The sequence below is a fragment of the Eulemur rufifrons genome, chromosome 10, assembly GCF_041146395.1.
Source record: "Eulemur rufifrons isolate Redbay chromosome 10, OSU_ERuf_1, whole genome shotgun sequence".
NCBI classification, from domain to species: Eukaryota; Metazoa; Chordata; class Mammalia; order Primates; family Lemuridae; genus Eulemur; species Eulemur rufifrons.
In genome coordinates, this window is record NC_090992.1 from 26,570,541 (window position 1) to 26,589,966 (window position 19,426).

Genomic DNA, 19,426 nt, shown 5'->3' on the forward strand with positions numbered 1-19,426 from the left:
AAATATCTTAGATGGGACATTTAAAATGCCTGACCTGAGCCCTTATTTTTTTCCTGTCAAGTAGCGCCAGACTGTTTGCCATCTTTGAGTGGGCAGAAAATCCACTAGGGACTGCCCACCTTTTTGTGGGGAAGGCAGAAGAAAAGACCAGCCCCTCCTCCTGCCCCCTGCTGCCACATACTTCAAAGAACAGTGAAAACAAAAATAAAGTTTCATTTTAATTATGTTAGGAGTTGTGCTTATTTAACATACTAATTACAAATTAATTCAATATTTGCTGAGCGCCAAGCACTGTCATGCACAAATGAATATGATGGTGACCAAGTCCTACCACAGGACTCCTGCCTGCGAAGTGTTTACAGTGGCAGCTGCCTTGATAGAATCTGTTCGTCAAAGCAGATCAGTATCAAGATGGAAAACACATGCTTCGGGTAGTTCCCACCTGGGTTTGAATTCCAACTGTTCCATACACCAGCTGGAGACCATTACCTAACTACTTTTCATCTCAGTTCTCCTCAACTCTAGAATAATGATAATATGATCCACCCTATACGATTGTTAGGAGGATTTAAGGAAAATGTATATAAAGCACATAGTATCCTTCTTGACCAACAAAATCTCAAAAAGTAGTGGGGGACATTACCAAAAAGATGGTGAGATGGCTAGTACCCAGACAAAACAAATGACTAAGGCCATTAAATGTTACCATCATAAAATTAAAAATGAAAGACTATATAACAGAAATTATCAATTATCCCTCAATAACTTATGTCTCACCACTCAGCTTTCTTATATGCTATAAAAATTCTCCTTCAACCAGCTGGAGTATTTTTATTTCCTGAAATTTTATTATATAAATAATCAGTACCATATGATCTAGGATTTAATCACCTCATTTCTGAGGCTTTAATTGTCTTCTTGCACAAAGACTTATCTCCCAAATTATACTATAATAGTTCATCAAAGACAGGGCAGGCAATAACATTTTGGAATATTTGCTACAATGTTTAAGACTGCCAATAAATATAGACAGAACTGAACAGAAAGGACTTAAGTTTTAAAATTTATCGTGTAAAAATACAGGCTAATCTTGTACTCTCTAAGCACAAACATTAACATGGAAGTCTTGGTCATCTTTTCTTCAACTGGAAAAAACTCTCACAATCAAAGCAGAAGCACTTCTTGATATGTGCAAATTACCCTCTAACTGATAAGAAACTTCCTTTGGCCTTGAAGTGGGTCCCGTGTATTACAAAGACAGGCAGGGAGAGAACAAACTTCCTCAAACAATTCTTCAAGTTGAATTTCAACATGGAATCTCATTGACTCTGCCAATGGCATTTTGAAAAGAATTTCATTAAATGTTGCTAACATGTCATAAGCTCCCTTAAATGGAAGGGTAATGGCTCATAGCATTTGTAAGCTTTTTAATTTCATGGAATATGAGCAGCATAATCAGGACCTATTAAAGTCAATCAACTGTGCCAAGTGGGGCTACCTACCTTTGCTTTGTTTCTATTTTCCTTGTGGGTATACCCCATGAACCAAGAGGCAACAAGTCCCGGTATCATTCTTTAAGGCTAACAGTGGCGTGTGATATTCTGAACAACCTGAGGAAACCAACACAGCTGCATTTGCTTGTGTGGGCTCACCAGAAACCTCTTGGGAAATGGCTTTTGGCTTCTGGAAAAGAAAGATTGTTCTTTCCATTTGCTTCAGCTCAGAAGGTGCAATTATGGTAGGATTCAAAATCAGTCATCTGACCAGCATAACTGTAATTAATAAATGGAAATGAATATAAGGAAACTTACTTATATTTTTAATGACACAGAAGTGTCCATCACAACTCATCTCGGGGTTTTCTTCTACCATGAAGCCTTTAACAATAACAGTGGCCATATATAGTGGGCCAAATGGCAGACACTTTTCTAAGCACCCTGTTTATATTTTCTCATTTAATTTTCAAAACAATTCCATGATACTACTAATTATCCACATTACAGACAGAGAAATTAAAGTGCTAAAATGTCAAGTAACATGCCCCAAGTTACAAAGCTAGTGAGAAGGCAAGGCAAGCTTCACACACAATTTTTGTCCAACTTTAAATTACATGTACTTTACACTACTATACTATATTGTATTCACAAGTGCCCTGATGCAAATCATCCCACAGGAATGGAAATATCCAGAGACAGCATTTCCACATGGGGACTAGAGAGGACCTTCTAGCCCGGTAAATAGGGAGAAGTCACACCCCAGTCGAGGGAGAAAAGTATACACCAAAGTGAGAGAAGCAAAGGAGAGTATAAAGAAGATATGGCAAGGCCTTCCCAAAAGGATGATCTGGGAGTGAGGAAGGGTGACGATGGATTAGGCCATGGAGTAGAGCTGGGTCAGGGCAGCCTGTGAGCCTAAGACCACGAACACCTGGAAAGGTTAGATGTCCACTTCTGTACACTGCTGGCTGCATGGTATGAGGGCATGTTTGATGGCTCCATGGAGTTGGGTAGGACCATGTAAATCTTCACAGCAAAAAACAGAGAATGATGTGCACACAGATGGTGTCCAAATATATTCTCTGCATTTAATTATAATTCATGCAAATGATCAGGAAAACTTTCAGCTATTCCATAGGCTGCCCTTAATAAGTACTGGGCCAAACAATATACAAATTTATGGAGTTACAATGACTGACACGCATAGCTACCATAACATCTGAAGGAGGTGGAGGAAAAGTTTTCATCCAAAAAGAGGAAGAAAACTTCATCCAAGAATATTTACTGTCTATGTGGGTGTACTATGCTTCTAACCATATTGTGAGTATGTCACTTTGGGTTGGTAAGAAATGAAGTAACAGTTCAAGGAATGAGAATCACTGTGCGTTCTTATTATTACGAGAAGAATTTATAAGCTAAGTTGAATTTAGAATGAGGACAACCCTTTCTCCAAAGGTGCTCCCAGATATAATTAAGCCCCAAGGCATCCATTATGTATAATGAATTAACATCTCTCCTATGCATCTAGAATGATACCTGGTATTTGGAGAACTGGAAGAACTGAGAAAATAGTCACTCATATTCTCTGTGTTCTATAGTTCAGCTAAGGAACCAGAGTTAAAAAAAAAAAAAAAAAAAGGCTAGGTCTTTGGAAGTTTTGAATTTGTGTGAGTTTTTACATTAAATAATTTCATATTTGTTTTGTTTTGATGGACTCAGAATGAGAAACTAGTAGAGCATTTAGAAATTTAAAATTAACTTGTATAATTCTCAATAAAAACATATCTACAGAACCTGGTATCTCTGAAATATCATGGCATTGTTTTTCTGAGTCAAGGACTTAATTTGCACATGGGTGCTTGATTATTTCCAAATAGATACTGCAAAGCAAGGCTAATAAAAGGCATGAATAGAGAGAAGTAATAAATAGTGTAGTAGGAGATAGTACAATTTAAGGGATCTGTAGTTGAAATGGAGAAAAATGGGTTCCATAAGAAGCTGGTGACTACATGAGGAAAAATTATAGAAGACAGCTGTCAGAAGGGAGGTGGGGAATGGCCATAGAAATAGCAATTGGTAGAGAAAGGAAATAACATGGTCTCTTCTTCATAAAACGGACAAGGGCCCTACATGTTTCCTTGGGCTACAGGGAAAGCAAGTTGGGCAAACAGCACAGGCCAACTTGTCATTACTGTCTACTATTTCAAGATAGCATAACATCCAAATTAAGGGCAGGGTGTGACAGTCAACCTGGATTGGAATATTTGATGTGTGTTCTTCGTATGCATTTCTTAGCCTTTGTTCCTTCTTTAAATAGAAGATCAAAATGATAGGTTTTTCATAAGGTCACTATAAGGACTAAATGAGATAATTTTACATTAGCAATATGTTTGTTAGCTATTACAATGTGGGGGTTTAATCACATATTATTCAGATTCAAATTCAGCAAATGCTTGTGAGCAATTACTACGGGCTGGGCCCTCTGCAAGGTTCCTGTAATTTCCACAACAGCTAATCTTTTAATATGTATTAATGTTACAGTGCCTTCAATATTAGAACAGCAAAAACCCTGCAGGCACTTAGGATCACTTTAACATTTTCTGAGTATTCCCTACTACCCGGGAGCAGTGTGCTAGTATCTCAAGAACAGAACAGTTTGAGTGTCCGGACATCTACAGAGTCCTTTGTTCCTTTACTTACCAGCCTCAGAGATTCTCCCGGACATTGGATTTACTGTACAGGGCTGTGCATCTAAAGCCATGCATGCTATACTTTTAGGGTGATTTAGGGTTTTTCAAGTATAATTTTAAAAATAGGCTCTTTTATCCATAGGGGCCAACTTTAAAAATCAAAACATGCAGCTTTACCATATAATCAATGTTGCTGGATCCCACAGGACCACCAGCCCTGTGATTTGCTGCAGTGGTGAGACCCCAGTGAAAACAGTTCCCAGGACCTTCACGCACGGAGAGAATATAGTTGTGCCTCACCATCCACCACTGTATCGGGGCTGGCCACTTCTTTATACTTGATATATTATCTGTCATAATGCCATCAAATCCTGTTTTCTTTTAATTTAACTCCTTACTATCCATTTTTTGTCCTAGTCCATTTGTGCTGCTATAAAAAAATACCATAGCCTGGGTAATTTATAAACAACAGAAATTTAGTTTCTAACAGTTCTGGAGGCTGGGAAACCAAGGTAAAGGTGCCAGCAGGTTCAGTTGTCCGGTGATGGCCGCTTCCAAGATGGCGCCTTGTTGCTGCATCCTCCAGAGAAGAGGAACTGTGTGTCTTCACACAGCAGAAGGGATGGAAGGAGTGAAGACTGCATGAAACCTCTTTTATAAGGGCACTAATCCCACTCATGAGGGAAGAGCTCTCATGACCTAATCAACTCTGAAAGGTCCCACCTCTTAAAGTTATCCCACTGGTCATTAAGTTTTAACAAATGCATTCTGGAGGGGACACATTCAAAGTGTAGCATTCCCTAACTTGAGTTTTGCCAAGATAGGATGAGGGAGAAAGGAGCTCTCTGTGATTTTCTAAACTCTTTGTGGCAGCAATAGAAAGAAAGCATGGAGGTGAATTCCACAAATCAGAAAATTCACATGGTAAGACTTGTCAAAAAAAAAAAAAAAATTAAGTATGCCAAGAAATAAGTGAAAGACTTTGGTTTGTTAACAATTGGATGTGAGGGGCAAACATGGGAACTATATATCCATCCAATAATATGAATACCCATGCATTAGTGATTTGAAAATAAATCCAACTCAATTTGTCCTCTCTTAATGAGCTACCACCTACGGATAATTTTTCTTTCCATAAATACCACTCATATTTTTTCAGCATAACTACCTAAGCCTTAACTGATGGTTAAAACCAATCTACACAGCTTAATAGTAGAAAACTTCATTTATCATATAATCTGTAGTTGTCTTTCACTGTAGAAAGGTGCCCCTTTTTGTTTTTATAAATTTGATGCTGCAAAATGGAAGGTGTGGCTTAGTAGGTATGGAGAAATTCACCTTGTTTATTGCACCAAGCATGGAAGAAAAAATGGCAGTCTGCTTGACTCATTCTTTCAACGTAGTGATTTTTATCACAGTCTGTCTGTTCTTCCTCCTTTCCCTCTAATATGCAACAAGTGCATCTACAAAATATTTATCGGTCTTAAAAGCCTCATTTACTTTGCAGACCATTTGGTATTTGCCTGGAGGCAGAATCACGGCTGATAAAAACAGAATTGTTCACAGAAATGGAAGGTCCCACACTCGTAATTTAGGCCACTGCCATTTAAAACATCACTGGTAATAATTTACAGAGCACTGCATCAAAAGGTTACTCTTAGCTGCTGATGGAGATCACAAAATCAAAGTGATAGCATTTGCTTATAATTTCATATGAAAGGAAATATTTTGAGCCTCTGAAACTGCATCTCCTGAAAAATTATCAGTGTTTTTGACGATAAACAAGTTTTTTTAGAATTAAGACTAACAGTGTAACACACCCATAGCAATTATAAAGCACTAGGTGTGAAAAGAGTTGCCAGGAGATGAGTATACATTGATCGAAGCTTTTAAAAAAAATCTTTTTTAAAGCAAAACTTTTTGCCAACAATTTAGGAGTGAAGAATAACAAAACTTTTAAGAATATTTTAAAATATGCACCTTACTTAAAGCTAGGTTCTCTTACCACTTTTCTCCCCAAGTACTCAGCAGGTATTACGAGCTTTGAGACGCTCCCTAACTGAAGTATGATCCTTCTTACCACTAAGGGAACAAACCAAACCATGGTGGACTCTGGTATCCATTTTTTCCTCTTAAATATCAATTATGAAACAAAAAAGCAGCCTCAGCATCAAGTAGTCATTACAGGCAGCTGGAATGTTCTTGAAATGAAAAGTGTTAAATGATGTTGATATGCCCTAATGATGATGATGAGAAGCTCGAAGATTTGAAGGACTGGAAGTGCTAATTTTGTTCTGTGAAACTGTCCTGTCTGTAGTACATAGCTCCATACTTGGGAGCGTTTGTCAGCCTGTGGATGGTATGAATCAAGGCTCATAGGAGGACAAAACTGCACAGGAGGGAGAGATGGACTTTACTACCTTCAGTCCACTCTACCTCTTCCACCTAGTCTGTTCTTACTGCCCTGCTCATGCCACTGTCTACATAATTGAATACTTAGTATGTGGCTAATAAGGACAATTAGTGTATGTATAAACTTCTTTTTTTTTTTTTTTGAGACAGAGTCTCACTCTATTGCCCGGGCTAGAGTGAGTGCCGTGGCGTCAGTCTAGCTCACAGCAACCTCAAACTCCTGGGCTTAAGCGATCCTACTGCCTCAGCCTCCCGAGTAGCTGGGACTACAGGCATGTGCCACCATGCCCGGCTAATTTTTTGTATATATATATATTTTAGTTGTCCATATAATTTCTTTCTATTTTTAGTAGAGACAGGGTCTCGCTCTTGCTCAGGCTGGTCTCGAACTCCTGACCTCGAGCGATCCACCCGCCTCGGCCTCCCAGAGTGCTAGGATTACAGGCGTGAGCCACCGCGCCCGGCCTGTATAAACTTCTATTAAAGAGATGTTTGTCTCTGTTTCCCCGAAAGCTTCTTAAAGAATCTTTGAGCCAGAAACTTCCTAAGAAAACATTCATGCATTCATTCAATTTGCTTTCCTACTGTGTGGCAGGAACTGGTCTAGGAAATAAGGAGACAGTGATAAACAAAGCCAATAATAATATTAATAAATGCTAATAATATATAATCATTATACTCAATTTTTATAGTGTCTTATATTCAAGGCACTGTACTATAAATTTTACATAAATTAACTTTCATCATACTATACTAAGTTTATGAGGTAGTGCTATTATTATGCCCATTTTGTAGAGGAGTAAAGGGAGGCACAGAAAAGGTCAAGTAACTGCTCAAGGTCACACAGCTACTAAATGGCAGAGCAAGGAATTGAATCCAGAAAGTTGGAGTTCCAGACTCCTAAATACCACTTAGTAATACCTTTCTCCATTCCTGCTGTCACGGTGACTATATAGTAGTAGCAGAACCAAACAGGTAAATGTATAAATATATAGTTGTATGATAAATACATATATAAAATATATATAATTAACATGATATGACATAAGAAAATAAAGTTACTGGGTAAGACAATATATTTTAGATAGGGTAGTCAGGGAAGGTCTTCATGAAAAAAATGCCATTTGAGCAGAGACCTGGATAAAATGAAGCCAGGTTTTGATCCAGTCTGGTAGTTCTCAAACTGTGGTCTCCTGAACTCCAAGCTAAAGCCTCAGCACCATGTGGCTAGTAACAGGGAGGCTAACTGGGTATCATAACAGGCTGCAAGGATTAAGATCAGGAAAAAGATAAATGAGAATAGGAGGCAGAAATTCCCTAACCGATCACAACAGCTAAGCTTCCATCTGGTTTAGATTTCATGGTTCCAAGTAAAATTTGGCTTGAAAAAGATTCCATGACTTAAGAAAAGGTTATAGAAAACCAGTGATCATGTCCAACATCTTTAGTTCACAGATAAAGGAACTGAGACATGAAGAGAAATAACGAGCTCAAGGGCTCACTACTGATTAAGAGGACAATGAGGGGAGAACCCAGATAGCCTAACTTTGAATCTAGTGCACTTTCTGTAACACTAGACTATCAGCCCTAACTCCCCTCCCCATCCAGGACATTTTAATCAAATCTCTAGAGAGTACAGATAGAAGGTTTCACCTAATGCGGTGCCTCTCTTTTTGGAAAATTCATAACCAAACTCCACGTTTAGCAACAGCAACCACATGGGACATTCTGGCCTTTCCCCTATATTCTATTAACTTGCTCCCATCTTTGCCTCTTTTCTAATTCATACTTTTTCCTGATCTTAACACATTACATTTTGGTTACTATGTTACTGATATATTTCTCATTAGTTATTTCCAATCTTTTGTAGAAATATGTGTGTGCGCATGTGGGAGAGGAGTGTTTACAGTAGGAGTTTGGTATGAATAGAAATTTATGATAGATCCAGAAGTCTTCAATTAAATGGGATTCTCATGATGGAGCTTCATGTACCATAATAGGAAAAAAGGAAGACTGTGAGGAAGCCTACCTGCCCAATAGCCCTCAAACCGTACAACTAGACATTCTCAACTTTATATAAAGTTTGGACCCACTTCTTCTACCAGTACTCTAGCTGACATAGTTGTAACTGAGATCTAACCAAAGCCTTTAGTAACTTTTGTATTTCCAGCCAACATATGCTTCATTTAAGAAAAGCATGTGCAGTCAATTTCTCCCAAATTAAAGGAAGGAAAAACAAAGCCCCATAGCCATTTTAATTCTATGGCAAACAAAAGTCTTTGAATAACTATCTCTGTTTTCCAGGATAAACAAACTGACAAAGGTATTAAGCATTGATCTATACAAAGTTTGTGTGTCTGTTTAAAAAAAAAAAACCTAAGCAGCTGGCTCACACTATTGTCTATAATAAATTACAAAATGTAAACAGATACATACATTTGGGAAATGGCAATTGGCTTTGCAGTACAGATGGGCTTATAGATGACCCTTCCAATTTTTAATAATATACATAATTTATGTGTGAGCAAAGAAATGCAAAGATGCCTAATGCACCCCTCTGACTTAGTACAAATCACTTTTATTTGCTCAGGCAATACTTCATGGTCCAGTTAACTTCTTAATTAAAGACAGCAAGATGCTCATGGTTCCATGCAAGTAGTATGGAAAATACTGTTTTTTGCGCAATATGTTCAGTTGGGAGTTGAAGCCGTTTTGCTTACTGAGGAGAAGGCACTGCAGTCTTCGTTTGGTTTCTAAACTAACCAGAGACGTGGCTGTGCTCATTGCAACTAAATTGTCATAGCCTCTTCAGAAAAATGTGTGCATGCCTGCCATTCCATGTCACTTCTGCATTTGTTGCCTCTTACACAGCATGCAGAATCCAAATTTTCATACTTTGGGGTCTCTGTCTGCCTTCTTTCCCAGCATGAGCTCGTGAGTGGTTAGAGGAATAAATACAAAAAGGAGGCATGTTCTAAGAGACTCAGGGTGGGCAATGGCTATGGTGGGTCATTGTCTCAGCCTCCATAAGTTCAAAGACCACTATTCCCTGCTACTGAGCTTGCATATAATTTCAAAAGCAAGAAGAACAAAGCTGGAGGCATCACATTTTCTGATTTCAGATTATATCACAAAGCTATAAGAATCAAAATGATACGGTACTGTCATAGAAACAGATATATAGACCAATGGAACAGAATAGAAACTCCAGAAATCAACTCACACATACAGTCAACTCATCTTTAACAAAGGTGCCCAGAATACATGATGGGGAAAAGATAATCTCTTCAATATATCGTCCTGGGAAAACTGGATATTCACATGTAAAAAATGAAACTGGATCTTTATCTTATACCATACACAAAAATCAACTCAAAATGGATTAAAGACTTAAAAATAAGAACTGAAACAGTAAAACTACTAGAAGAAAACACAGGGGGAAAGCTCTATGACATTGGTTTTGGCAATGATTTTTCTGTATACGACCAAAATCATAGGCAACAAAAGCAACATGAACAGCAAACAGGTAGGACTACATCAAACTAAAAAGTTTCTTAACAGTAAAAGAAACAATCAACAAAGTGAAAAGCCAACCTATGGAATTGGAGAAAATATTTGCAAATGATATATCTGATAAGGAGTTAATATCTAAAATATATAAGGAACTCATAACTCAATAGCAAACAAACAAACAAACAAACAAAAAACAGAAAGCCTACCAAATAACTCAATTAAAAATGGGCAAAGGACCTCAATAGACATTTTTCCAACGAAGACATACAAATGTCCAACAGGTATATGAAAAAGTACTCAACATCACTATTCATCAGGGAAGTGCAAATTAAAACCACAGTGAGGTATCGTTTCACACATAAGGGTGGCTATCATCAAAAAGGTGAAAGATAGAAAGTACTGGCAAGGATGTAGAGAAAAGGGAACCATTATGTATTGTTTGTGGGAACATAAATTGGTACAGCCATTATGGAAAACTATCTGAAATTTTCTAAAAAAAATTAGAACTACCATGTGATTCAGCAATCCCACTTCCGGGCATATATCCAGTGGAAATAAAATCACCATCTCAAACAGATACCTGCATGCCCATATTCATTGCAACAATATTCATAATAGCCAAGATGCGAATCAACCTAAGTGTCCACTGACAGACAAATGAATAAAGAAAATGTGGCATAAATATACACAATGGAATACTATTCAGCCTTAAAAAAGAAGGAAATCCTGTTATTTTTAGCATCACGAATGACCCCGGAGGATACTGAGCTAAGTGAAATAAGCCAAAACCAGAAAGACAACTACTGTATAATCTCACTTTTATGCAGAATCTAAAAAAGTCAAATTCATAAAAACAGTGAGTAAAGATTGTTACCAGGGATTGGGTAGTTGGAATGTGAGATGTTAGTCAAATAGTATAAACTTTCAGTTATAATATGAATCAGTTCTGGAGACCTAATATACAATATGTTGGCTATAGTTAGTAATCATGTATTATATACTTGAAATTTTCTAAGAAAGAAGACCTTAGGTATTCTCACTACACACTTTAAATAAGGTGATTATGTGATGTGACAGATATGTTAATTAGCTTGATTGTGGCAGTCATTTCACAATGAATATTAAAACATCGCTAAGGTTGTATACTTTAAATATACACATTTTTTACTTGTCAATTATACCTCAATAAAGTTTAGAGGGAAAATCCATAGGAGTCAGACCACTAGGAGAAATTGGGGCACAAGACAGAGAAACAAGAAGTGAAGAACAATGAATTAGGAGTGAATGTGAATCTTATGAAACCAATATAAATTTTTTTTTTTTTTTTTTTTTTTTTTTTTGAGACAGAGTCTTACTGTGTTGCCCGGGCTACAGTGCTGTGGCATCAGCTTAGCTCACAGAAACCTCAAACTCCTGGGCTCAAGCAATACTCCTGCCTCTGCCTCCCGAGTAGCTGGGACTACAGGCATGAGCCACCGTGCCCCGCTAATTTTTCTATATATATTTTTAGTTGTCCAGCTAATTTCTTTCTATTTTTAGTAGAGACGAGGTCTTGCTCTTGCTCAGGCTGGTGTAGAACTCCTGAGCTCAAACAATCTGCCAGCCTCGGCCTCCCAGAGTGCTAGGATTACAGGCGTGAGCCATCCCGCCTGGCCAGAAACCAATATAAATTCTTGACTTCTGCATGAGGAGATATACACAGTAAGTCCTCACTTAATGTCTTTAATAGGTTCTTGGAAACTGCAGCGTTAAGCAAAATAACATACAACAGGTGCTTGAATAAAATAATTTTGTTCAATACATTTTGTTATAACACTGATGACAAAAAAATGGCTTTGGTATATGTCATTTTTCTTAAAGTCACAGTTTCCAAGAACCTATGGACAATTTTGAGGACTTATTATACACTCACAATTCCATAAACCAAAGGCCACATCTGCAAGGGATTGCAGAGGTCCTTAATATAATAGAGTTAACCAATTGGGTGTGAGACAATAATGACTGGTGGAGACTGTGACAAACTGAAGAACAAATGTCCCATATAAAGGAACTACTACTGTGCTGAAGCCCTTAATAGCAAACCCCTCTGCCAGATTTTCTGTTCTTTCATGAGAATCCAAAAATGTATATATTTTTAAATATTAGAAACACATGCATATTAAAAGAATACCGTGTGAGGCAAATAAAGTATGTCTGTGAACTGGATTCATTACCTAACTTCTGTCATAAGCCTTCGTTTCAATAGGTCACTTGATAGTTTATAAGGTGGGTCACTTAAATTACTTAACCCTTACAAGAAATTTATTAAGTAGAGAAAATCATCACGCTGATTAGATCATGCATAATCACGCCTGGTGGTGTTGCATTATCCACCGTCGTGTCCAGTTTACTTTTTTCAGTGATTTTGAATCCGCCCCAGGGACTCAATATGCCTTCCAGTCAGTAGTTATTCCTCATGCAAGAAATCAGCATGTGTAACTCAACTTACACCGAATGAGACAATTTTTCACCACTTAAAGAGCGTGGTAACATGGAAGAATACTGCAATCCTGGATTTCAGTTCTGACTTTAGCCTGATCTAATTTGGTAAAGTCCCACTTCCTCTCTGGGCCTTAGTGCCCCAACAATTAAATGAAGTGTCTAGTCTAATTAAATTCTTAGGGCTTTCAACTTTCGGCCAAGGTGTGTCTTGGTAATTTAAATCTCAGCTGACATCACACTAAAATCACAATGGATTAAAAAAAAAACAAAACCCCTCATTCTTCTGTAAAACAAAGAGATGACAGAACCCAAAGTAAAATTTATCGTGAGGATGACCAGAGTTTCAAAGAGTATACAGATGTTTCTCTACTTTCATAAATATTGACAAACCTAGATACCCTCAATGGGATAAAAAATACCCATTTTAGATGTGAAATTCAGACTTTCATGTGAACCAATACTCACCCAGGCTTTTGTAAAGCACTAGTATGTGTTTTGATCTTTAAATATTTTATTTTGCTTTTGCTATGTTATAAAATGAGTGAAAACATCATTACTGAATCAAACTATATATACATTTTTAAGGTACTTTACATATATTGAACTATTAAGCTATTTTTTAGGAAAGATTGTGCTGAGGATGTCAGACCTAGCAAAAAAATTTTAAGGATAAGAATGAGAGAAAAGTGAGTTAAACTTTGGAAGAATGTAACGCAGTGAAAGAAAAATTTTAAATGACAAGCTATTGAATATGAAACTGGTTTCCTTTTACAGCAGTGAATTTGTCATTAAGAAGATATTCACAGAGAAGATGAAAGATAATTTGGTTCAGAGGAAGTTCAAATATCCAATGAGATCTGGACTAGGTGATGATGAAGGCAGTGAAAACTATTATTGCCATCATTTTCATCAGAAGCAGGTGAGAGCAGGAGGTACCATTTCTAGACACTCACTTCATGTCAAGTTCTATATTAGCAATTAACAACATCTTATTGTCAACCACATATGATATAGGTATTAATATTGTCTCAGTTGTACTGGCAAGAAAACAAGTGTTTGCAAAGGTTAATACATTGTTCAAAGACCAAATGGTACTACTGGCTGCTACCCAAGTCCAATAGAGCATATGCGCTTAATCATGGTGTTATACTGCCCCTTGGTATAAGCAACTTCTAAGAACCTCATTTACATATGATTTCACAATTCTATGTACCGATTTTGGTGGGTGAGAATGTTTTAAAATAGGCAAGTATTTAATAGGGTAAAATATTTAAAAGACATATAAAAACTCTCAAAATGTATACAATAATTTTTCACTTTATTCTTCTAATACAAGTTAATTTTATTTGATCTTGCCTCCAAATTTTGCTTCTACTCTCTCCTCTCCTGAACTTCTATATTCAAGACAGCAATGGGCTAGGACCTCTATACCCATCCTCAAGTGTAGTTTGAGGTGGGCATGAAGATAAATTCATCATGCAACTTTCTTGTTGCTGTAGGTGTGGAACATAGTAGGTGCTCAGTAAATGCTAGTTTCTCCTCCTTTGCCATTTCATGTTAAGTTATGCAAAAGCAACATCTAATTCCAGCATCATGAGACAAAAGGTAATAAGCCTCTTTAAAGAAATAGGGATCTGCCACTTTTGTTCAAGTAATATTTTTCGAGTAAAGATCTCTTTAGTACTCACTCATTCAATATATCTACGAGTAACTCCTGACAAAAATTTACAGTTGTATTTAGCAATTAAAAAGATGTCCAATCACATTGAAATAGGGATTCAAATATAGAGTTTTATAGCAGTAAACTCCTTGATTTTATAAACTTCTGTGCTAATGCATTCAAGTGGTATTTCTAAGACAGGCTGTCATGGTGGATACTTAATTTAGTATATATCCTTCTCAATCTGAGTGACGTGATACTTTACTACTTAGAAGCTATATTTACATGTGGATGAAAGCTAGGAGTTCCTGGAGTTTTCAATCAATTCCCAGATGGAAATCTTTACAAAGATGAACATTTCTCATTAATTTATCTTCCTAAGTGATTGCTATCACACTGATCAATTTGCAGTGCCTTTACCAGGGTTGCAACCTTCAATAGCGAAATCAGATACAGTATTGAATGCTGTGTAGATTACTTAACCAATCTCAATTGCTCTTAGATCAGTGAAACAAAATACCAAAATGAAGTGAAGTGTTGCTTCATTAGTTATCTTTACTTTGAGTAGCTGACTAATCTTGTTCAACTGGACACTGATCTTTTCTCAATAGGAAAAGCAGGAGGAAATGCCCCATGAAACAGTGGCAGCAGCTGTGATCTACAGAGAAGTGATACTGTAGTTAATTGCACAGAGGAGAGTCTTCCAGAAGTGGTCTACAAGCAATGGTCAGGTACATCAGAAAATAACCGATAAGCTGAAGATGACAGAGTGGGGAACAGAAAGGTGACAAAAAGCACATGGAGGGTTCATGTGAGCATTCACACGAGACTATGATTTAGTAAATACGGTAGATCCTATTGGTTGCCTGCCCAACAGTCATTCCTCCCGCCTTCTTTGCTACCAGAATCTCAGTTTTGTTCAACTGGCCACAACCCCTGTGCTTGAGAGGAGGAGAACCCTGTAGACTAAATCACCGTCTTCTAAATCTTATTCTTTCATCTTTTTGTGTCAACATACTTGTTTTCAGTATTTGTGATAATTCAAAGAAAGACTCATTTCACCTTTGTTGCAACGCCTGATGTGTTATTCTCTACTTCCTTCTTTGTGCTGATGTCATTCAAAAGGGAAATATTAAAGGCCCATGCACTGAACCACTTCTAATATCTCTCCTCGGCAAATCAAGGCAATAAACCCCATTGCAGGCAAAAGGAATCTTATTCTTCAATTGGGCATTAGATAGATGTTTTTTAAAAAATCTTTATAAATTAAAATTTTATGATTAAAAGTATTTAGTTACACTTATGGTATTATTCCACTGATACAAAGTTTATGGGAGAGAAAGCAGATCAATGGTTTTCTGGGGAACAGTAGAGACAGTAGGGTGGAGGGATTAAAACGAGGCAGGGAGAAACTCTTAGGGTTGGTGGACACATTCCTTATCTCAATTGTGGTGATGTATAGACATATAGACATATTTCAGAACTTATCACATTGTACACTTTAAGTGTCTAGTTTATGTCAATTATACCTCATAAAAGCTCTTAAAATTTTAAATATTAGACACAGAAAATTAATAATATATCATCCGTCGCTTGTTGACAGGAATATGTTCTGAGAAATGCATTGTTAGGCAGATTTATCATTGTGTAAACATCATAAAGTGTACTTACACAAACCTAAGGTATAACCTACCATATACTTAGGTTACGTGGTATAGTCTATTGCTCCTAGGCTATAAACCTGTACGTCATGCTTTTGTACCGAATACTCTAGACAACTGTAACACAATGGCAAGTATGTGTGGATCTAAACATAGAACAGGCACAATAAAAATACAATAACTTTATGAGACCACAGTCACATATGCAGTCAGTTGTTGACCAGAACAGCATTATGTGGCACATGGCCATATATTATTTGGAGGGGAACAAAGTTGCAGAATAATATGCAAAGTATGGTTTTGTTAAAAAAAATACATACTTGTAGAAAGTTTCTGAAAAAATACTAAAGTGTTAACAGTACTTGCCTCTGCAGGACAGATTTAAGGGACATTTTCATTTTCAGCGATTCATTGATTCAATCTCACAAGCCTCTACTGAGCACATACTGTGTGCTGGGCACGGCAGGAGGGCTGGGGCATACAGCAGGGAAAACCCATACAATCTGCTGCTCTTCCAAATACATATTCTTACAGAAACAAGAATATGAAATAATGACAGTTATACAGGGAAAAACAAACAGCGTACTGTTTATATATGCCTGTTGTACTGAATGGATTGGTTGGGTGAAGGCCTTTCTAAAAAGGTGACATCGGAGCTAATAACCAGTATGATCAGAAAGACCTCTCCATGAAAACATCTGGCAGAAAATTTTATAGGCCTTAGTGAGGACTTCAGATTATATCCCAGATGCAATGCGAAGTCAATGGAGAATCCTTTGCAAAGAGGCGGAGTGACCTGACATTTTGAAGATGACTTTGGCTACAATTTGGATAAAGAGGCTAAGAGTGAAAGGCAGCAGACGGTGAGTTATTGCAAATGAGAAAGGATGGTGGCTGATTGGGGTGTGGTGTGTGATGGGGAAGACTGGATGGATTTGGGCACAGGTTTCAGCGAGAGCTCATACAATTTACTGATGGATTTTATTAAGTATGCACATTCCTGTCTTTTTTCTTTCAGTTAGGAAAATACTTATTTTGTTATCAGAAACATACAAGGCTATAAAGCTTAATTTATTTACTTTTTTTGAAAGAAAAACTTTATTAAGAACAATGGTAAATAATGAATTTGAACAGAATTTTCTTTAAACTGATTTAAAAGCACTGAGTTTAACTCAGATTTTTTCAATGTTAAAGCAAGCTTTTTTTTTTTTTTTAATTATCACTACTTTTTAAGCTTACAATCAAGTGTATCTCTGAGTTGGAATCAGCCAACTGTCAATTTTCAGACAGGCTGGCTGGCATGTTTGCTACAAGTTCCAATTCCTAAATAAGAACTCAAGAGATCTATCAGGTGCCCTGTTTCAGGCCTTCCAAAACACATTTCTCAATTCCTTTATACAACTCTAATTCTACACCAGTGAAACTTATTTCAGGATGTTTTACTTAATCTATGTCAACTATTCTACCCATGACCTTAAAATATACTCCCTGTACCACACCCAAACTAATCAGAACATTCATATATGTATGGAATATGTGATATGTAATCTATATCACTAATATAGAATAGAGGGGTTGGCAAACTACAGCCTGTGCCCTATTTTTCTATGGCCTCTGAAGTAAGAATGGTTTTTACATCGTTAAAGAGTTGTTAAAATAAAAAAAAAAAAAAGGCTATTCACTCTCTGGCTCTTCTTAAAAAAAGGATGCCCACACCATTAGAGGGTTATGACCAAACTGAACTAGTGAGTCAAACAAGTTTAATATAGATAAGATTGTTAATCTAAAGGACAACTAAAAACAAGCCGATGACTTAACTAACCAACTTGCCAGGTTGGGATAACTAACTAGATATAGATCAAGAACAATGCATATAATAGGTATTTCTCAAATGCTTGAGATTGACCCTATATTCACCTGAACCTCCTTTTTACAGGGCCATCTCATTACTCCTCCTAGGGTACAGGTTCCCCAGTGAAAGTGAATATGTTTACAATACTCTTGGCACTTAAGTATCCAAGCCAAAGTGTCATAGATTCTAGTTACATTTTATAAACAATCATTGTGTGGCTGAACTGACTTGCTATTTTTGATGATTTTAACATCCTGGCTCCCGCTCTTTTCACTAGACACACAAAAAAGTAAACTTATTGGCAATTTAGCTGTTGTACTCAGGTTAACACAATTCAGGACTGAGATAGCATTCAGATAAAATTAACCACTGCCCCCAGCTGCTGAATTTCATTAATTATGCTCATCACTGCACACAACGCAAATGAACTTTCATGTTGTTCCTTACTTTCACGTGGACCAATCCCAGGCAGAGAAAGTGCATTAATAAACCCTTTCAACCAGCAAATTCGACCACCCCACTAAAAAACAAAAATGAAAACTGAAGAAACCAACCAACCAACCCACAAAAAAACAAACAAAAAACACCAAAAAACAAAAATTGATTTTGATAATACTGATTAATACTATGTAGATATTCCTACATACCTACAAGGTAGGAATCACTTCCACCATGATAAAAAAGAAAAGAAAGAAAGAAAAAGCTTAGATAGGAGATAGTGGTTAAGACAGAAAGCCTGATATCCTTGCCCCATTACTTAAAAAGTGTACGGCTTTGGAAATGTTACTTCTCCAAGCCTCAATTCTTTAATCTATAAAATAGAGGCAAAAATTGTCCCCACCCCAGTGGACCAATCCATTACTTATTATCATGACATTAAGTGATGATAATGCATGCAAAGAAGCAATGTGCCTGGAGGAGGGCACACACTCTGTAGAGATTACTTAAAAACCATTTCAGAATGTACTTGTTGATACTGAATTGATTCTAACCATCACTAGCTACACAGTCCAAAGACTTAATGAAAAACAAAATTCTAGTTCTTCAGCTTTGTGCTTCCAGAGATGGCTTTGAAGCACTTGATGATTAAAAACAATGGCAATATTGTCTTGCATTTACATACTATTCATGGCTTTTCTACACTTATCATCTTGCCTTATTTGCAGCATACTCTATAAAGTTGGTTAGAAGGGGTTTTTGCCCTCTATTTTATGCAAGAATGAAACAAGGCTCAGAGGTCATCTCACTTGCTTACAGCATCACTGCTGTGATTATATTCAAAGATTCAGGTATGAATGAAAATTTATCTCACTACCAGTATCATTCCCCACCCGAATCCTCTATACTTAGCTGATGGTAAGGTCATTTTCCCCAGATTTAGATTCCAGAGGAACAGTAATTCCTTCTCTCAGCAGCAACTTACTGGTCGGGACCGGATTTCTTTGGCGTAGAGAGGTTGTAAGAATTCTGAGTCTCCTTCTAGTCTGAGACCTTTTTCTGTGATCCTCAAGTTTCCCATTCCATCCTGAAATAGAAACACAGAGACAACAGGATTAGCCAAAATTTCCAAATACCCAAGGGTTGTCAAAATTGAAATAGAATTTTTGCCGATTTTTTTTTTTTTTTTTGAGGGTATGGGATGAGAGGGAGTACAAACACAT

At 37.0% G+C, this 19,426-nt stretch overlaps 1 protein-coding gene across 1 annotated transcript in view; it reads right to left on the reverse strand.

Annotated features, from left to right (window-relative positions):
* The window catches only part of SGCD (sarcoglycan delta), a 345,043-nt gene that overhangs the window by 182,044 nt on the left and 143,573 nt on the right, over positions 1–19,426 (reverse strand). Inside the window, exon 2 of the mRNA XM_069484321.1 lies at positions 19,189–19,290. Coding sequence (XP_069340422.1) covers positions 19,189–19,290 — 102 coding nt within the window. The remainder of the gene's footprint in view (positions 1–19,188; positions 19,291–19,426) is intronic.